The sequence below is a fragment of the Glycine max genome, chromosome 12 (assembly GCF_000004515.6).
Source record: "Glycine max cultivar Williams 82 chromosome 12, Glycine_max_v4.0, whole genome shotgun sequence".
Lineage (NCBI taxonomy): Eukaryota > Viridiplantae > Streptophyta > Magnoliopsida > Fabales > Fabaceae > Glycine > Glycine max.
Window position 1 is genome coordinate 11602282 of NC_038248.2, and position 13536 is coordinate 11615817.

General features: G+C 33.9%; 2 protein-coding genes across 2 annotated transcripts; one reads left to right on the forward strand and one right to left on the reverse strand.

Annotated features, from left to right (window-relative positions):
* Positions 1-10292, forward strand: LOC100817871 (transmembrane E3 ubiquitin-protein ligase FLY2). Its single transcript, XM_003539888.5, has 15 exons — positions 1-558; positions 1611-1683; positions 2753-2880; positions 4032-4147; positions 5495-5555; positions 6283-6349; positions 6460-6537; positions 6767-6924; positions 7049-7108; positions 7251-7344; positions 8032-8199; positions 8513-8841; positions 9199-9315; positions 9400-9561; positions 10103-10292. The coding sequence occupies exons 1-14, from the start codon at positions 382-384 to the stop codon at positions 9499-9501; spliced, it is 1728 nt and encodes a 575-aa protein (XP_003539936.1). The 5' UTR covers positions 1-381; the 3' UTR covers positions 9502-9561; positions 10103-10292.
* Positions 10293-10857: 565 nt separating this feature from the next.
* On the reverse strand, positions 10858-12719 carry LOC100782629 (leucine-rich repeat extensin-like protein 4). The gene has a single exon (XM_003540878.4). The coding sequence runs from the start codon at positions 12448-12450 to the stop codon at positions 11197-11199; it is 1254 nt and encodes a 417-aa protein (XP_003540926.1). The 5' UTR covers positions 12451-12719; the 3' UTR covers positions 10858-11196.
* Positions 12720-13536: the final 817 nt, after the last annotated feature.

Consider the following 13536-nt stretch of genomic DNA (forward strand, 5'->3'; position numbering starts at 1 on the left):
TTTCAAACAAACCCCACAATTCTTTGATTTTTCTTTTTCTGCTCCAAACACATAACCATACTATATTATGTTAACCCATTTTTTAATCACAACTAAGGTAGCTTCATTTGGTGGCAGACTTTGCTGGTGAAGCGAATTTTGTTTCCTAGTCGTTGGCCTTTCACTGTCTCTCTCTCCTTCTCCTCTTATCTGAATCATCCTCTCTCTGTGAGTGAGGTGACTCGTTGTTGTTTGTGACCCGGCGATTCGTTCCTTTGACTCCATTCGAAGCAACCCTTTGTCTTTCTTAAGCAGTTTCCTGTGATGGGCTTTGGATTTTTCTTTTGGATTCCCTGTGATCACCTGGGAACTGGGTTGTTCAAATTGAATTTTTTGTGAGGTATGCTGTGTTTGGGGTTTGACATGGTTGAGGTTGACTCTGAAAGATTGAAACTTGAGAGTAGAGGAGTGGGGATTTGGCTGAGAATTGCATGTGGGTGGTTGGTGTTTATGCTGTTTTTCAGTCCTGTGGCAGGTTTGAGACCCTTGAGGGACAGAACTAATTCATGGGGTGATGAGGTATGTTTATTGTGTTGTAATTAGATTTTGGTTGCTTTGTTGCTATTGGTTTTAGAATTAGCTCCTATGCTGTTTTTTGGAGTGGTAATTTGTGGATCGTGATTGTAAATTTGAATCTAGCTTGTTATGCTTTGTTTTGGCCTTGAAATTGATCATGATTTGCTTAATTTTTAATTGTAAAGGGTTTTGCTTAGGTGTTACTGTTTTTTGTTCTTTTATTTTTTCCTGTTGTAAAGTGGAAACATAAAATTTGATGTTTAATGTCAAGCTAGAATAAAATAAAGCAATGTGTTTTTGGGGAAGGGCTGAAGGCATTTGTGTGTAAGTTGAGTTTTAAGTTAATGTGTTTAGAATGTCTCAATGCATAGTCAAATTAACCGTTAATTTGCTAGATGTAAGCATCAGAGAGGACACACACCTTGCTAATGCTTTAGACTAGTGGAGTAAGGATCTGCAATGAAATAATACTCATGTGTTCTTTATTAGAATTGTATGTCAAAATGCACTTAGTTATATTTGGAGTGGCTTAATGATCCCCTCTCAACATTAACAAAGAACTATACATTTGAACTTATCCTTCTTGTTTAACCCTGAAAGTGGTTGAGGGTAGACAAATTTGCCAATTATTGCTATCTTAATGTGCTTATAATTTATATCATTATATGCTATCATAAACCCGTTTATTGGAATTCAAATAAATATCAATCATAATTAGCACTTGCAAACATTATTACTTCATATTTAAACAATTTTTTGTAGTTGCCCACATTTGCAGAACTTGTATTTAGACATAGATGACACACATTGAATCATCAAATGAGAAACAAATTGAATCTTTTACAATTAAGTTTATTGCAATGGACCATTTATTTTTGTTTTGTGGTTTGGTTGCAAGGTCCTTAGCATTCTTCCTAGGACTATCATTTTACCTCATCTCTACAATGCAATGTGGCCTATCATTAAAAACCAAATATTATTTTCAGTGATAAACTGGTATTTAAATGCTTGTGTCAAATACATTCATTTACCAGTATTGACATTGCTTCTTTCAGTGGGTTTTTACAAGAAAAGACGAAAGTGACTTAGGTCCATTTTCACAATGGAACATAAGTGGAACTTACAGAGGTTGGTATTCTTACTTACAGAAATGTATGTTTATGTTGACAACATTGGGGTATAGTTTTGGTTTGTAGTGCAAATGTTTGATATAATTTTATTTTTTTTATCAGCAAATGTTTGATCTAATTAGTTACGTAGTTAGATGTATTTCTGACTTCTGAGGTACTACTTCGTTGAGATCCCATATTGACTTTAGATATGGACAAATTAGAGTTTATAAAAGCTTGGGCAATTCTCACCTCACGAGTTAGTTTTGGGGTGGAGTTAGGCCCAACCCAAGTGCAAGATGGTATTAAAACCTATCATAAATCTGATATTGGGCCATTCTTGACTATCAAAAATCTATCTAGCCCTGTGGTTTTCCCAATGCAATATATAAACAGTCCTACAGTAATACAATTTCCATGCTCCAAATGTCCAATCCTAGGCATGTTGAAATCTCATATTGACTGTAGATATGACCAAAATAGAGATTATAAAGGCTCAGGCAATCCTCACCTCAGGCCCTGTCCTAATTCAAAATGCTTAATGCTTAGTTGATATCTGTTTAGAGGATATATGATTGGATAATGAACTATATCTGAACTGTCACAATTACATGATATTATCATTTCAAACATGTCTTTTCTGTGCCTACTTGAATTTTTTAATAAGCTCATACTTTTTAATTTCATGGATCAAATTGTCTTTTTCAAGGACCAAAATTGTTGCTAGAATCCCCTACTTCCAATATGGGACTCAAGTCCCATATCTTTCAATTGGATCCTAACCTATGCTTCTTACCTTCTTTCTTAAGTTAATAAACATTCTTAGTTAACTGCCAGTGGATAGAGAATATAATGGCTTATGGAGTAGCATCTGTTTAGAAAAATGGACACTTTGCTCCCTTGGACAAACTAAGCCTATGGCATTTGGACTAACCATGTAATAAAAGGAATTTTGTTCAATTTATCAAATATGCATTTGAAAATGAGTGCATATTTAGAATAAACTTTGTTCGCTAACTTATTTTGGAATGAGTATACAAGCTTGTTACAGTCTGATGATATATCTATGCTGACCTCTTTGAATGCAGGGAATTGGAAGTTTTTAGATACTACAAATGGTTCTACCGGATTTCCAGACATCAGAAAAATAAATGGAAATTCTGTAATTGAATTAGTTAGTATGCCCACAAAGATAACTGGTGTACATTATGTGCAGGTGAGTTGTTGAACTATATGACTAGTTTCAGAAGAAAGTCAGCTTTCACATTTGATACAGTTTCTTATTTGTTCTCTTATATTTTAAAATAACACCAGCTTCTAATGAAGTAGCTTCTAAGTTCTCTACCTTTTGGTATTTAAATACTATTTACTTACAAAGGGCCCTTTAAGTTAGTGAACTTCCAGCTCTGTCCTCTTGATATGCCGAAGAATTAAGCAAAGTTGCTCTTTTCATTCTGTTTTTTCTTCACGCATGCATTAATCCATCTTAACTTAGTTGAAGATAATTTGTCAATTTAGCGTAACATGTTGTACTACTAATACAAACACAGCCCAATATAACTTCTAACATAACGAGATTCCTAGCACATAAATAACCCTAGTATTCTAACCCTTAGTATGCATTGAACAGTTGGGTGGTTTATTGTAAATGATTCAATATTTCAAACTCATGTGATGGGGCCCTATTCAGTGTAATAAAATGCTTTTGTATAATGGCATGAAACAATGTCTCTAAGGACCTCTGAGTCTATCAGCGTCAGAAACAATAATAATCTCTACAGATCCTAGGTATGTTAGGGACCATATTTTTTACAGTGTCAATCAATGTTGCTGATTAACTGTATTTGGTTGGAAAGAAATGTGAGATTTTTCACTAGTCAAGTGTTACCTTTGGATTTCATTTGGGCCAGGGTTTTCACTTAGCTTCTTTGTGGTGTTATCCGTAAGGTCTTTTTAAGGAGGTCTCTTTGGCAAATATTCCGAGAGATGGGTCATTGGCGTGCTGTACTGCATGTTTCATGCTTAGTCTTTTGTTTCAGTTTTTTTTTCTCCTTTTCGTTGTAGTTTTCATTATTATTGAGAATTTCTTATCCTCTTGCATTTGTCTTTATCTTTTCTTCCTTAATAAATTCTTTGTTCATCCAAAAACAATGTGTGTTTTGAATGCTTCATTTTTCTAGTGCATGTGTATGCATTCATCCTAATTTAATCTGGGTTGAATACCATTTTTTTGTGGATGAAGCCAAATGCATTATTACCCTTTGTTTCATTAAACAATAATACATATTTTTATTGATGAAAATTTATAGACTCGGTCATGTTAACTTCTCACAAAAATAATTTCTCTTTGTTATGCTTATTTATCAGGGGGTAGTCATATTCCATGATGTATTTGACAATGAATACAATGTTGGTGGAGCTCAAATCAGAGTAGAAGGTGTATATATATGGCCTTATAGGCAGCTTCGAATGGTAGCCAACAGGTGAACACCAATAAGTTGTGCAGCTCAATTTATGTGCTGCCTTATTGCATTCAGATGCCTACAGCATTGAGTCTGAGAATGGTCTATTTTTCTTTCTGGGCTAAATCTTTTCATACATACATTTTGCAGATTGCTATATGATAAATGATGCCTTTCTTGCTAATGCAGTACTGTTTAATTACTAGAGGACATTGTAATTTACAAATGAAAAATAGCTAATTAAGTATAAATCGCTAACTTTGCATTCAGAACTTAGTAAGCATTGCTACTTGATAACATTAGTTTAGCATAAAACTGATTGTGATCAGCTGCTAGTAAAAACAAAGAGTGAAACATTAAATTAATCAAGAAAAACTCATTTTTTGTTTAGTGGTATCATAAATGACATAAGAGTGCATTTGGATAGAGAATTTTAACCGAGGAAAGTAATTTATCAAAGAATTTAAATTTCTTTAATCTAAAATTCATTGTTTGGATTTTTTTTTTATGAAGAATTTAAATTTTTGAAATTTTAAAACAGAATTTTAAACAACTAAAAATGTGGAATTTTAATTTCCTTCTAAAATGTGAGAAATTGAAATTTTCTTCTTGATAGAAGAACCTTTCAAAACATTTGTGTATTTCCTTTATAACCTTCATCCTCTTTTCCACCTGAAAGTTTCCGAAATCCCGTTCTCGAACTCATGACTCTTCCCTCACGCCGATGATTCTCTTCACTTTGTATTTATTTTCTTTCACCCTCACAATTTTAATTTTTTTTATCCAAACACAAAATTTTGAAAATAAAAGATTCAATTGAAGTATTTGAAATTTTTTGAATTTAAAATTTCTCAAAATTTTAAATTCTCTCATCCAAACACACTCTAAGGAATTCATTAGTATTACTTAAGACATGCCTTATATTTCTAGTCTATGTATCGGCTTAAATTCAATTTTCATAATTTCTGTCAAATCCATTCTGAATTGTAGAAGCTATCAGCACCCTGAAGGGTCTTATCTGAAAAACTAACCGGCATATTTTGTTTTCTTATGTAAGAGATTATGAAATAGTTCTGATTTAATCTCATTTATGTTCAATTGAACCTTGCTTTACTTTTCACTGCATTCCCAGTTAGGCATAATTTGGCAGACAAGTTGAGATATGTTATTGTGATTGTTCAAATTTTTAATATTTCTTTTCTTCCTATTTTAGCCTTTTATCTTGAATCATTTCTTTAAAGCTCTATGTTGTGTGTTGAGTTGTATTTTATTTGATAACAATAATTAATTTAAAATTCAAATAGCGGTGCTAAGTCTATAATATTTAAATGTGCTGAATGATTTCTTTATTCTTTTCTCTTATTGCAGTGGAAAAGAGGTGGGGTTAAATCAGGATGGAGATTATATTTTATCCAATCCATATCATCTGGTATTGCGTCGTTTTTCAATAGAAAATGTTTATTATTCTTCATTCTATATAATTGACATTTCTTAGTGTCATGGAATTTAAGGATGGTATGATCCAAATTTGTGTTATCCTTTTCATGGGCTTGATTTTATTTGTCGTTATAAGCTCATCTGTTGTAAAGAAAGGAATTTCTGATGTGTATTAGAATTACAATCCTAAGTCATGTACTCATGTCTATACACAAGGGTGGACTAAAATCTATATAAGGAATAAACAATAAAACAGCCGATTAATTACTTCCTAAATTATAGGCACTAATTCTATCAATCACATATTTAATCTTTGCTTTGATAGCTTGACCATACTCTAAATTTTTTTCAAGCTGCAAGTTATTATCTGCTACAATATTATTCTGCCATGGCCTATAGGATGTTCTCTAATATGGCCTCTTTTTTTTTAGTGTGTTCTTACAGCTTTAAATCTTAATCTTGACTATATTAAAAATTACCAAATGTTGGAATCCCTTCATATCTCCTTGAAAACATGCTTGAGTAAGATCACATTTAGGTTCTATAGAGTGGGGTGTGGCTGCTTGTCATTATTTCAATGGAATTAATTCTGGAGAGTAATTGCTAGCATGTTCTCATCGTGAATATGTGTTTGTAAAAATTTATTTATCTTTGTTACTTTTGGGAGTATAATAAGCATTATAAATATTTAATTTCTATATATGGCTTTCTGTATACAGCTTGGAGTTTTCTCATCACAAGTATTCCAAGAGTCTTCACAACATAAGATGTGGAGAAGAAAGCATTGTAATATATCTACTTCATTAGTATACTTTGAACCAAAGAGATCCCCCCTTTTCTTGTTGGTTCTTGTTGTAGTACTAACTTGCTATTTTTATTTTTTGCCCTTATTGCAGCTCCATTACATGGCATGGAGAAACATTGCAATGTAGAAATCGCTGCACATGTTTCACGCCTGTCATCATCAAAACATGGTACTTGAGTTCTCTCAGCTTATGAATACTTTCTGTTCCATCGTGTTTTTCTCTTTCTTAATATGCATATTGAACATTATATTTTATTTGTTTTTCCCTCCAAATTTCACTCAGATGTTATGTTGTAACATGAGATATTTATTTCCTTATTTCTGTTTTTGTACAGGTTTATTTCAGAATTATTTTATGTAATTAATTTCCTTTATTTCTGTTATATGCTTTCTTATAGAAGGGGAGCACGATTCTTTCCAGCTAGAAGGGTTAATGGAGAGTCCGTCCGTGGATGACGATGGGGACTGCTTCTCGCCTTTACAGTTAAACGCAACATCCATCAACATTGAAGTCTACTATAATAAAGCATTGAACTATACCTTGATGGTTACTTTTGTATCCTTCAGCCATCAACATTCTTTCAGCTTTAAAACTGTTATTGTCCATTACTGTGTGTTTTCCTTTCTTCCACCCTGTTATTGTCCGTTACTCTGTGATTTCCTTAATGTACTTATACCAGATCTCATTTTTGCAAGTTCTTCTATTAATTCGGCAAATGGAGCATAGCAACACCCAATCTGTAAGAAATTGCTTCAAAATTTTACTTAATATTTCATCTTGTAGATTTAATGAATTTAATTAAGGTTAATGATTCAATATTTGAATGAATCTACTGGACAATGATTTATTATAATGAATATGATTCATGCATATCCTTTCAGGGGGCTGCTAAGGTTTCAATATTAATGATTGGTCAGCAAGCCATAGTAGATGCTTATCTTTGCCTTACACATTTGACTGCAGGAATACTAGTTGGTAAGTTTTCCAAATAAGTGGTAAGGATTTTCATTTAATCACTTGAGATTGCTCTACAAACAGTTCTCTACTGTCCTCCTAAAACATCTCTGGTATCCTTGTAGAGTTTTGAGGTATCAGTTTTGTGGAGATATAAAATATCAAAGGATCCTTTTTAATTTGAAGAGGAAATCAAATATCTTTCTTTACCCTTAATTTTGTTTTCTGGCCAGCAGGCTATAGCCATATTTAACTCGGCTGTGTGAATACACATTGGTGTCTGTATCCCCCTCCCCAAACACTAGCCATTAATAGAAGATATCACTCTTGACATTGAACCCAATAGTAATTGGATATTTATACTTGGATTGGATGTACAAAACCTGTTTATGCATTCATTAGTCATTACCACCTTGCACCTTCAAACCTAATCTTTGTAATGCAATCCCTAAACTCAAATTTGTTCAATTATAACATCCAATTCCTAGAGCACCGCAGAAAATTATAGTATACAAGTCTTTAAATCTGTACCATGTCAAGAGATCAATTATTTTCTTTTTGTTCATAAATGGAGATTATGAATTAGTTTGGAATAGGTAAGGTTGACGTTTGTAGTATATTGCTATAATAGATGTGACTTGAGTGGTTGATTATTCTCTTTTTTTAAGCTTGTCCGATGAATAACTGTTGTCACTTCCTGCCATGCAGAATCCCTGTTCAATGCTTTTGCAACTGCTGCATTTTTCAAGTTTGTGGTTTTCTCAATATTTGAGATGAGATATCTCCTTGCCATCTGGAAGGCAAGTAGGCCTTTGAGCAATGGTGAAGGTTGGGAGACAATGAGACGTGAATTGTCAGTTTTATACAGCCGTTTCTGTAAGTGTTAATTTAATTAAAGTTTATTTGGCAATCTGATTTTGTTATCTCATGACTGTGGATATGCCCTGAAGTCATTGGTTCCGTAGGATCTATGATCATGTTATCTGTTTTCATTTGTGATAGGCTACCTTTCTACCATATATCTTAGAATGGCAATGCCCATATCATAATATTTTCTTTTCCTCTCCATTGTTCAAGCATGCCAGATAACTCCTGTTATATGTTTCCAGTTACTTCAACTGGCGCAAAGATTTCCTAGTATGAAGAAGTAGGGCTCAGATTCAATCTAACTGTTTAACTTCTCTTGCAGATGGGATCCTATTGGGAGGCATACTGCTCATGTATGAATTCCACAATCATTTGAGACCTATTCTTCTTCTTGTATACTCATTTTGGATACCTCAAATAATCACCAATGTTATTCGTGACTCGCGCAAGCCTTTGCATCCTCATTATATCTTAGGCATAACTGTTACTCGGCTAGCAATCCCATTATATATTTTTGGTTGTCCTAACAACTTCTTGCACATAGAACCAGATCAGAGCTGGTGTGTTTGTTTGGCTATATTTGTTGGACTTCAAGCTGCAATTCTCTTGCTTCAGCACTATTTTGGGTCCTTGTGGTTCATTCCTCGTCAGGTTGGACCCAACTCTGTTGATATTTTAAACCACTTTTACTCATTTGATTTCATCTAACTCTTTCTAAATTGAAGTTGATTTTTTACAATCATATTTACTTACAATTGATGTTCCGGATTTGCTAGACATCCTACAAATATGGGTCACTTTATTCTTTGTTTTGACAATTTTGCTCCATCGTACTCACTACTTTGTTTCATTTTGTTTGATCATGAGCTTAGTATTTATAATAACACTCAATATTTTGGGTTCTTGCCTCAAGCTTTTCTCAACAGAACATGCATCACAAATGCAGCTGCATGTTACCTTTTTACATAATGCCTTTCTCTCATCTAACTTCATCTTTGTGCTTTGCAGTTTCTACCTGAGAAATACTGCTATTATCGGAGGTTTGCTCAAGATACAAATCATGCCACAGACTGCGTTATATGCATGACAGCCATTGATCTTTCTCCGCGATCTAATGATTGCATGGCATGTGAATGTAACCTTTGGCTATTCAAATTAATCTTTACAACCTGAAAATAACCTAAGTCTAATGCATCATCTCTTCCACAGGTGACCCCTTGTGATCATTTTTTCCACTCTGGCTGTTTGCAAAGATGGATGGATATAAAGATGGAGTGCCCTACTTGCCGGGGCCCTCTTCCACCTGCATAAAGAGATTTCTAGTGTTCATATCAAGAGAATCAACTCACACTGCCCAACAACATAATTTTGGTAATATGCTTAGTGGCATCGAAGATGTACATTTTTGTTTGTTTGATATATATATATATATATATTGACTTTAATTTCTATTCATTGTTAGATTAAATAATTTTACACGGTTAATCTATTAGAAAATATAGTTGGTATAACTTTTAAGGTGGTTATTATAAAAGTCAATAAAATTTCCATACATGGTGGTTTGTGATTAAATGTCTACACTATTTAGTCTGGTGCAAGAGAATGGCACCTCATCTCAGCAATTTTGTAATTTTATTTTTCCTTCTGATTCCATATGTTAGGATTATGGCTCTTGTACATAATTTTGAAAGACAGTGAACATAACTATTTCCTTTTTAAAACATGAAATATTTTTTTCCCCTTGTGAAAAAAATGTAAGGGTACTTTTGTGATTCTGTTCAAAATTGAACTTAGCAGTTACTTCTTAGTTTTCTACTCTTTGCCATATCTAGAGTCCAATGGTAGTCACTAACATGATTTCATGTTAACTGGTAAATTTGCATGTTACAATTTTTGTTCTTCTGCTTTGCAGGTTGGGATAGAATCCATATTCCGTATAATTGCACCTTCAGTACAATACTGAAATACGATACTTCTCACAATTGTATCATGCAGCATTGTTATAATTTTAGACTCTTTTTTTCCTCTCCTTTTTATTTCACTGGTTATGTATCAATATCAAGTTGTACATTAGAAATTCAATATGATGATCTTTTGACATCCATCCTGAGCAAGGTTCATCTCTTTATTTTCCATTAGTGTTAACAAGTTTGTTTTCCCACGCACGGTTTTATGTACTTTTAATTTATGTAAAACTACATTTTTTATGTAAAAATGATATCAAATTTTAAAAAACAAAGGCTTTCATGTTAAAAAAAAAAATGGGACCGTATAAAGATAAAATAATATCACAAAATGGCTAAAATTTCAATTTGACAAAGTAATGTAACAAGTTACCTGATATTTGGATAAAGTTTATTATCATTCCTCTTTGCCACCGAAGAAGACTGAACAATAACACAAAATGGTGTAGCAAAGGTGATAAACATACCATGGTGAAAAAATAAAGTAAAAGTTTAAAATCATATGATCACTTAAAAGAATTACATGATTTTTTTAAAAGAATTCACATAACTTGTTTGTTTTAATCTTGAACATTTAATAATTAATATTTAGAGTTTAATGATTAACGGTAAAAAAAAATTACACAGTCAATTAATAAAAAAAATTACTATTGATATAACTTTTAAAATAATTATTGTAAAAATTAGTAAAATTTATCAGGTATGGTAGTTTATGATTGAAGTACAATGAGAATACAAAAAGGAAGGACAATGAACTTCTAGCCATTAAGTAATCTCTCATGACATGAAAGAATCATGATTTTCTAAAATAGGATGGAAGTATTGTACCAAATAGAATGGTCTCCTTTGAACCTAGTATTTCCACAAAACGAGAGATATCTATGAACTTGCTCATTTCCTGTCAATACAACACTTTACAAGGAATAAAACGCATGATACAACAGAATACAGACACGTTTAACACACCACTTATGTACAAAATGACTCCCTAACTCAAATTTAGACTTTTATTTTGCCTATTCATATCAACACAAACGCTTGCTTAAGGGTGGCTTGGTGCAAGAAGAGGTGCAGACACAGGCATTGCTGCAGGAACTGCAGCAGCAGGTGGCACAGCCACTGAGCCAGCAGAGACATTGCTCCCAACAACACAGCAAAGCTCAGAGCAATCAACTGGGTGTTCAAGTTTGGCCTTGCATTCCTTTTCACTCCTCTGCAGTGGCTTCTCTGGCAAACAGTTCCTCCTATCATCAAACACTATCCTCTTTGATGTCAAGTTCTGACAGATACCCTCTTCCTCACAGAAGAAGTTGTAAGAGAAAGTGAAGTTTGCCAAGTTTGGCAACTCACAAACCCCCACAGGGACTGTGCCACTCATCATGTTATGCCCCAAATTCAGCTGCTCCAAGTGAGACAGCCCTGAAAGGCTATAAGGTATAGGGCCAACAATGTTATTGAAACTCACATCCAACACTCTTAGTTTGTAGAGAAAGCCTACTTGTTGTGGCAAACACCCAGACAAACTGGTGTTGATTAGCACAAGCTCCTCCAAAGTGTCAGCAAAGTTCACTATGCTTTCGGGGAGACACCCTCCGAATTTGTTGTTGGCAAAGACAACTACAGAAGCTGAGATTTTGCCTAAGTTTGGTGGAATAGTACTGCTGAAGCGGTTGTTGTTAACAAAAATGGCATCGATGGTGTTGTTGAAGAGTTGAGGAGGCAATGGCCCTTCAAACTCGTTGTAGCGGAGGTCAAGGTATTTGAGCATATGAAGGGAAAGCACAACCAAAGGAAAAGGTCCCACAAATCTGTTGTTGCTAAGGTCGAGCTCATAGAGTAGAGTGAGGTTGGTGAAGGACATTGGGAGGATGCCACAGAAGCGGTTGTTGCTGAGATGAAGGACTGCAAGGTCAGAGAGAAGGCCTATTTCATTGGGTAGGAACCCTGCTAAGTCTGCAAAGTTAAGGTCAATGCCAGCCACAACTGTCACTTTAGGGTCATCAAGTGAGGGAGCACAGTACACACCTGTGTAGTTGCAAACTGAAGGACCTACCCAGTTGGAAGTGAAGTTATTTGGGTCTGAGTAGATCACTTGCTTCCATGCTTGTAGCCCAAGAAAAGCCATGTCAAGCCTTGAGTTTAAGGGTGGATTCTGAGTGTGTTGGTGTTTGTGATGGTTGTGACCGCTGGCATTGGTATGATTTGCATTAAGGTTATTTATGAAACATGACAAGTGCAAATAAAGGAGGAATAACACAGTAATGGTAAAGGAATAAGATGCTGAAGCTGAAGCCATTGCTTTGAGAGATTATGGCAATGAATGGCTAATGAGAGAGTGAATGACAATCACTATATATGCAAATGAATAAGAGAAAACGGTCTAATCTATGCATAAAAAAAATTACATTTTCATCAAATCATAAATTTTTATGTAAGGTAAGTTTGTTAACTTTTATAATAACTATTTTGAAAATTATATTTATTGTAATTTTTGATTAGTTGACGGTATAAACTGAGTGTATAGAACTTAAACTCAATAAATAAAGGGCTCTTTCATTTCACTTTCAAAGGAGAAGTCATAGTCTTTTGTTTAATCATGTTGTCTTGTTCACGTTTGAGATTAGTACAAGCCAAGATGGTTAGGGAATGAAATAATCCAAAGTTGGAAGATTATCACAACAACTTGTTAAAAGTGATGGTTAACCGTTACTAAAACCTACGAAACAATGTTGGGGTTGTAGGTTTCTCTACCAATGAGTTTCTAGATGGCAGGCATCATAGCATTGATGACAGATACGTTTTGTACTTGCATACAAAGTCAACAGTGCTCTTGATTCTGTTTGCACTTGACCATGCGCATTACAAGGACTTTTCTCCTTACAGGTAATTTTCGTAGTAGTTTGAGTGGAGCTGGAGGGGGACAGCATGAGAAGAAATAAATGAGAATAGGGGTTTCTTTAAACCAAAGGAATGACGAATAATTTTGTGTTAAATGAAGATTAGCCTCTAATTAATATGCATAGTCCTTTGTGGCAACTACCCCTGCTTGAAGATTGCCAATTGCTGCTTGTTGAACTCATGGACAAATGAATGATTACTTTGATTTTTTTATCATGGAGTAAAACATTAACTTTGTTTCTAAAATCTTTGTGGATAAATTTTATGTGCAGCGAGTCAAAAAAGTAATTTTAGTTCCTGATTTTTTACAAGTGTCAATGAATTAGGTCTCTTTCACATACTTGAATTAAGGACCAAATTGACTCGCGTACCAATAATGTCAATTTTGAGGACTAATTTTTTTCTTAAAATTAAAGACTAAATTAAAATATAATTAATTGTAGGAATCAAATTTTTGTTGTACTCCTTTTGCGACATTCCTTAT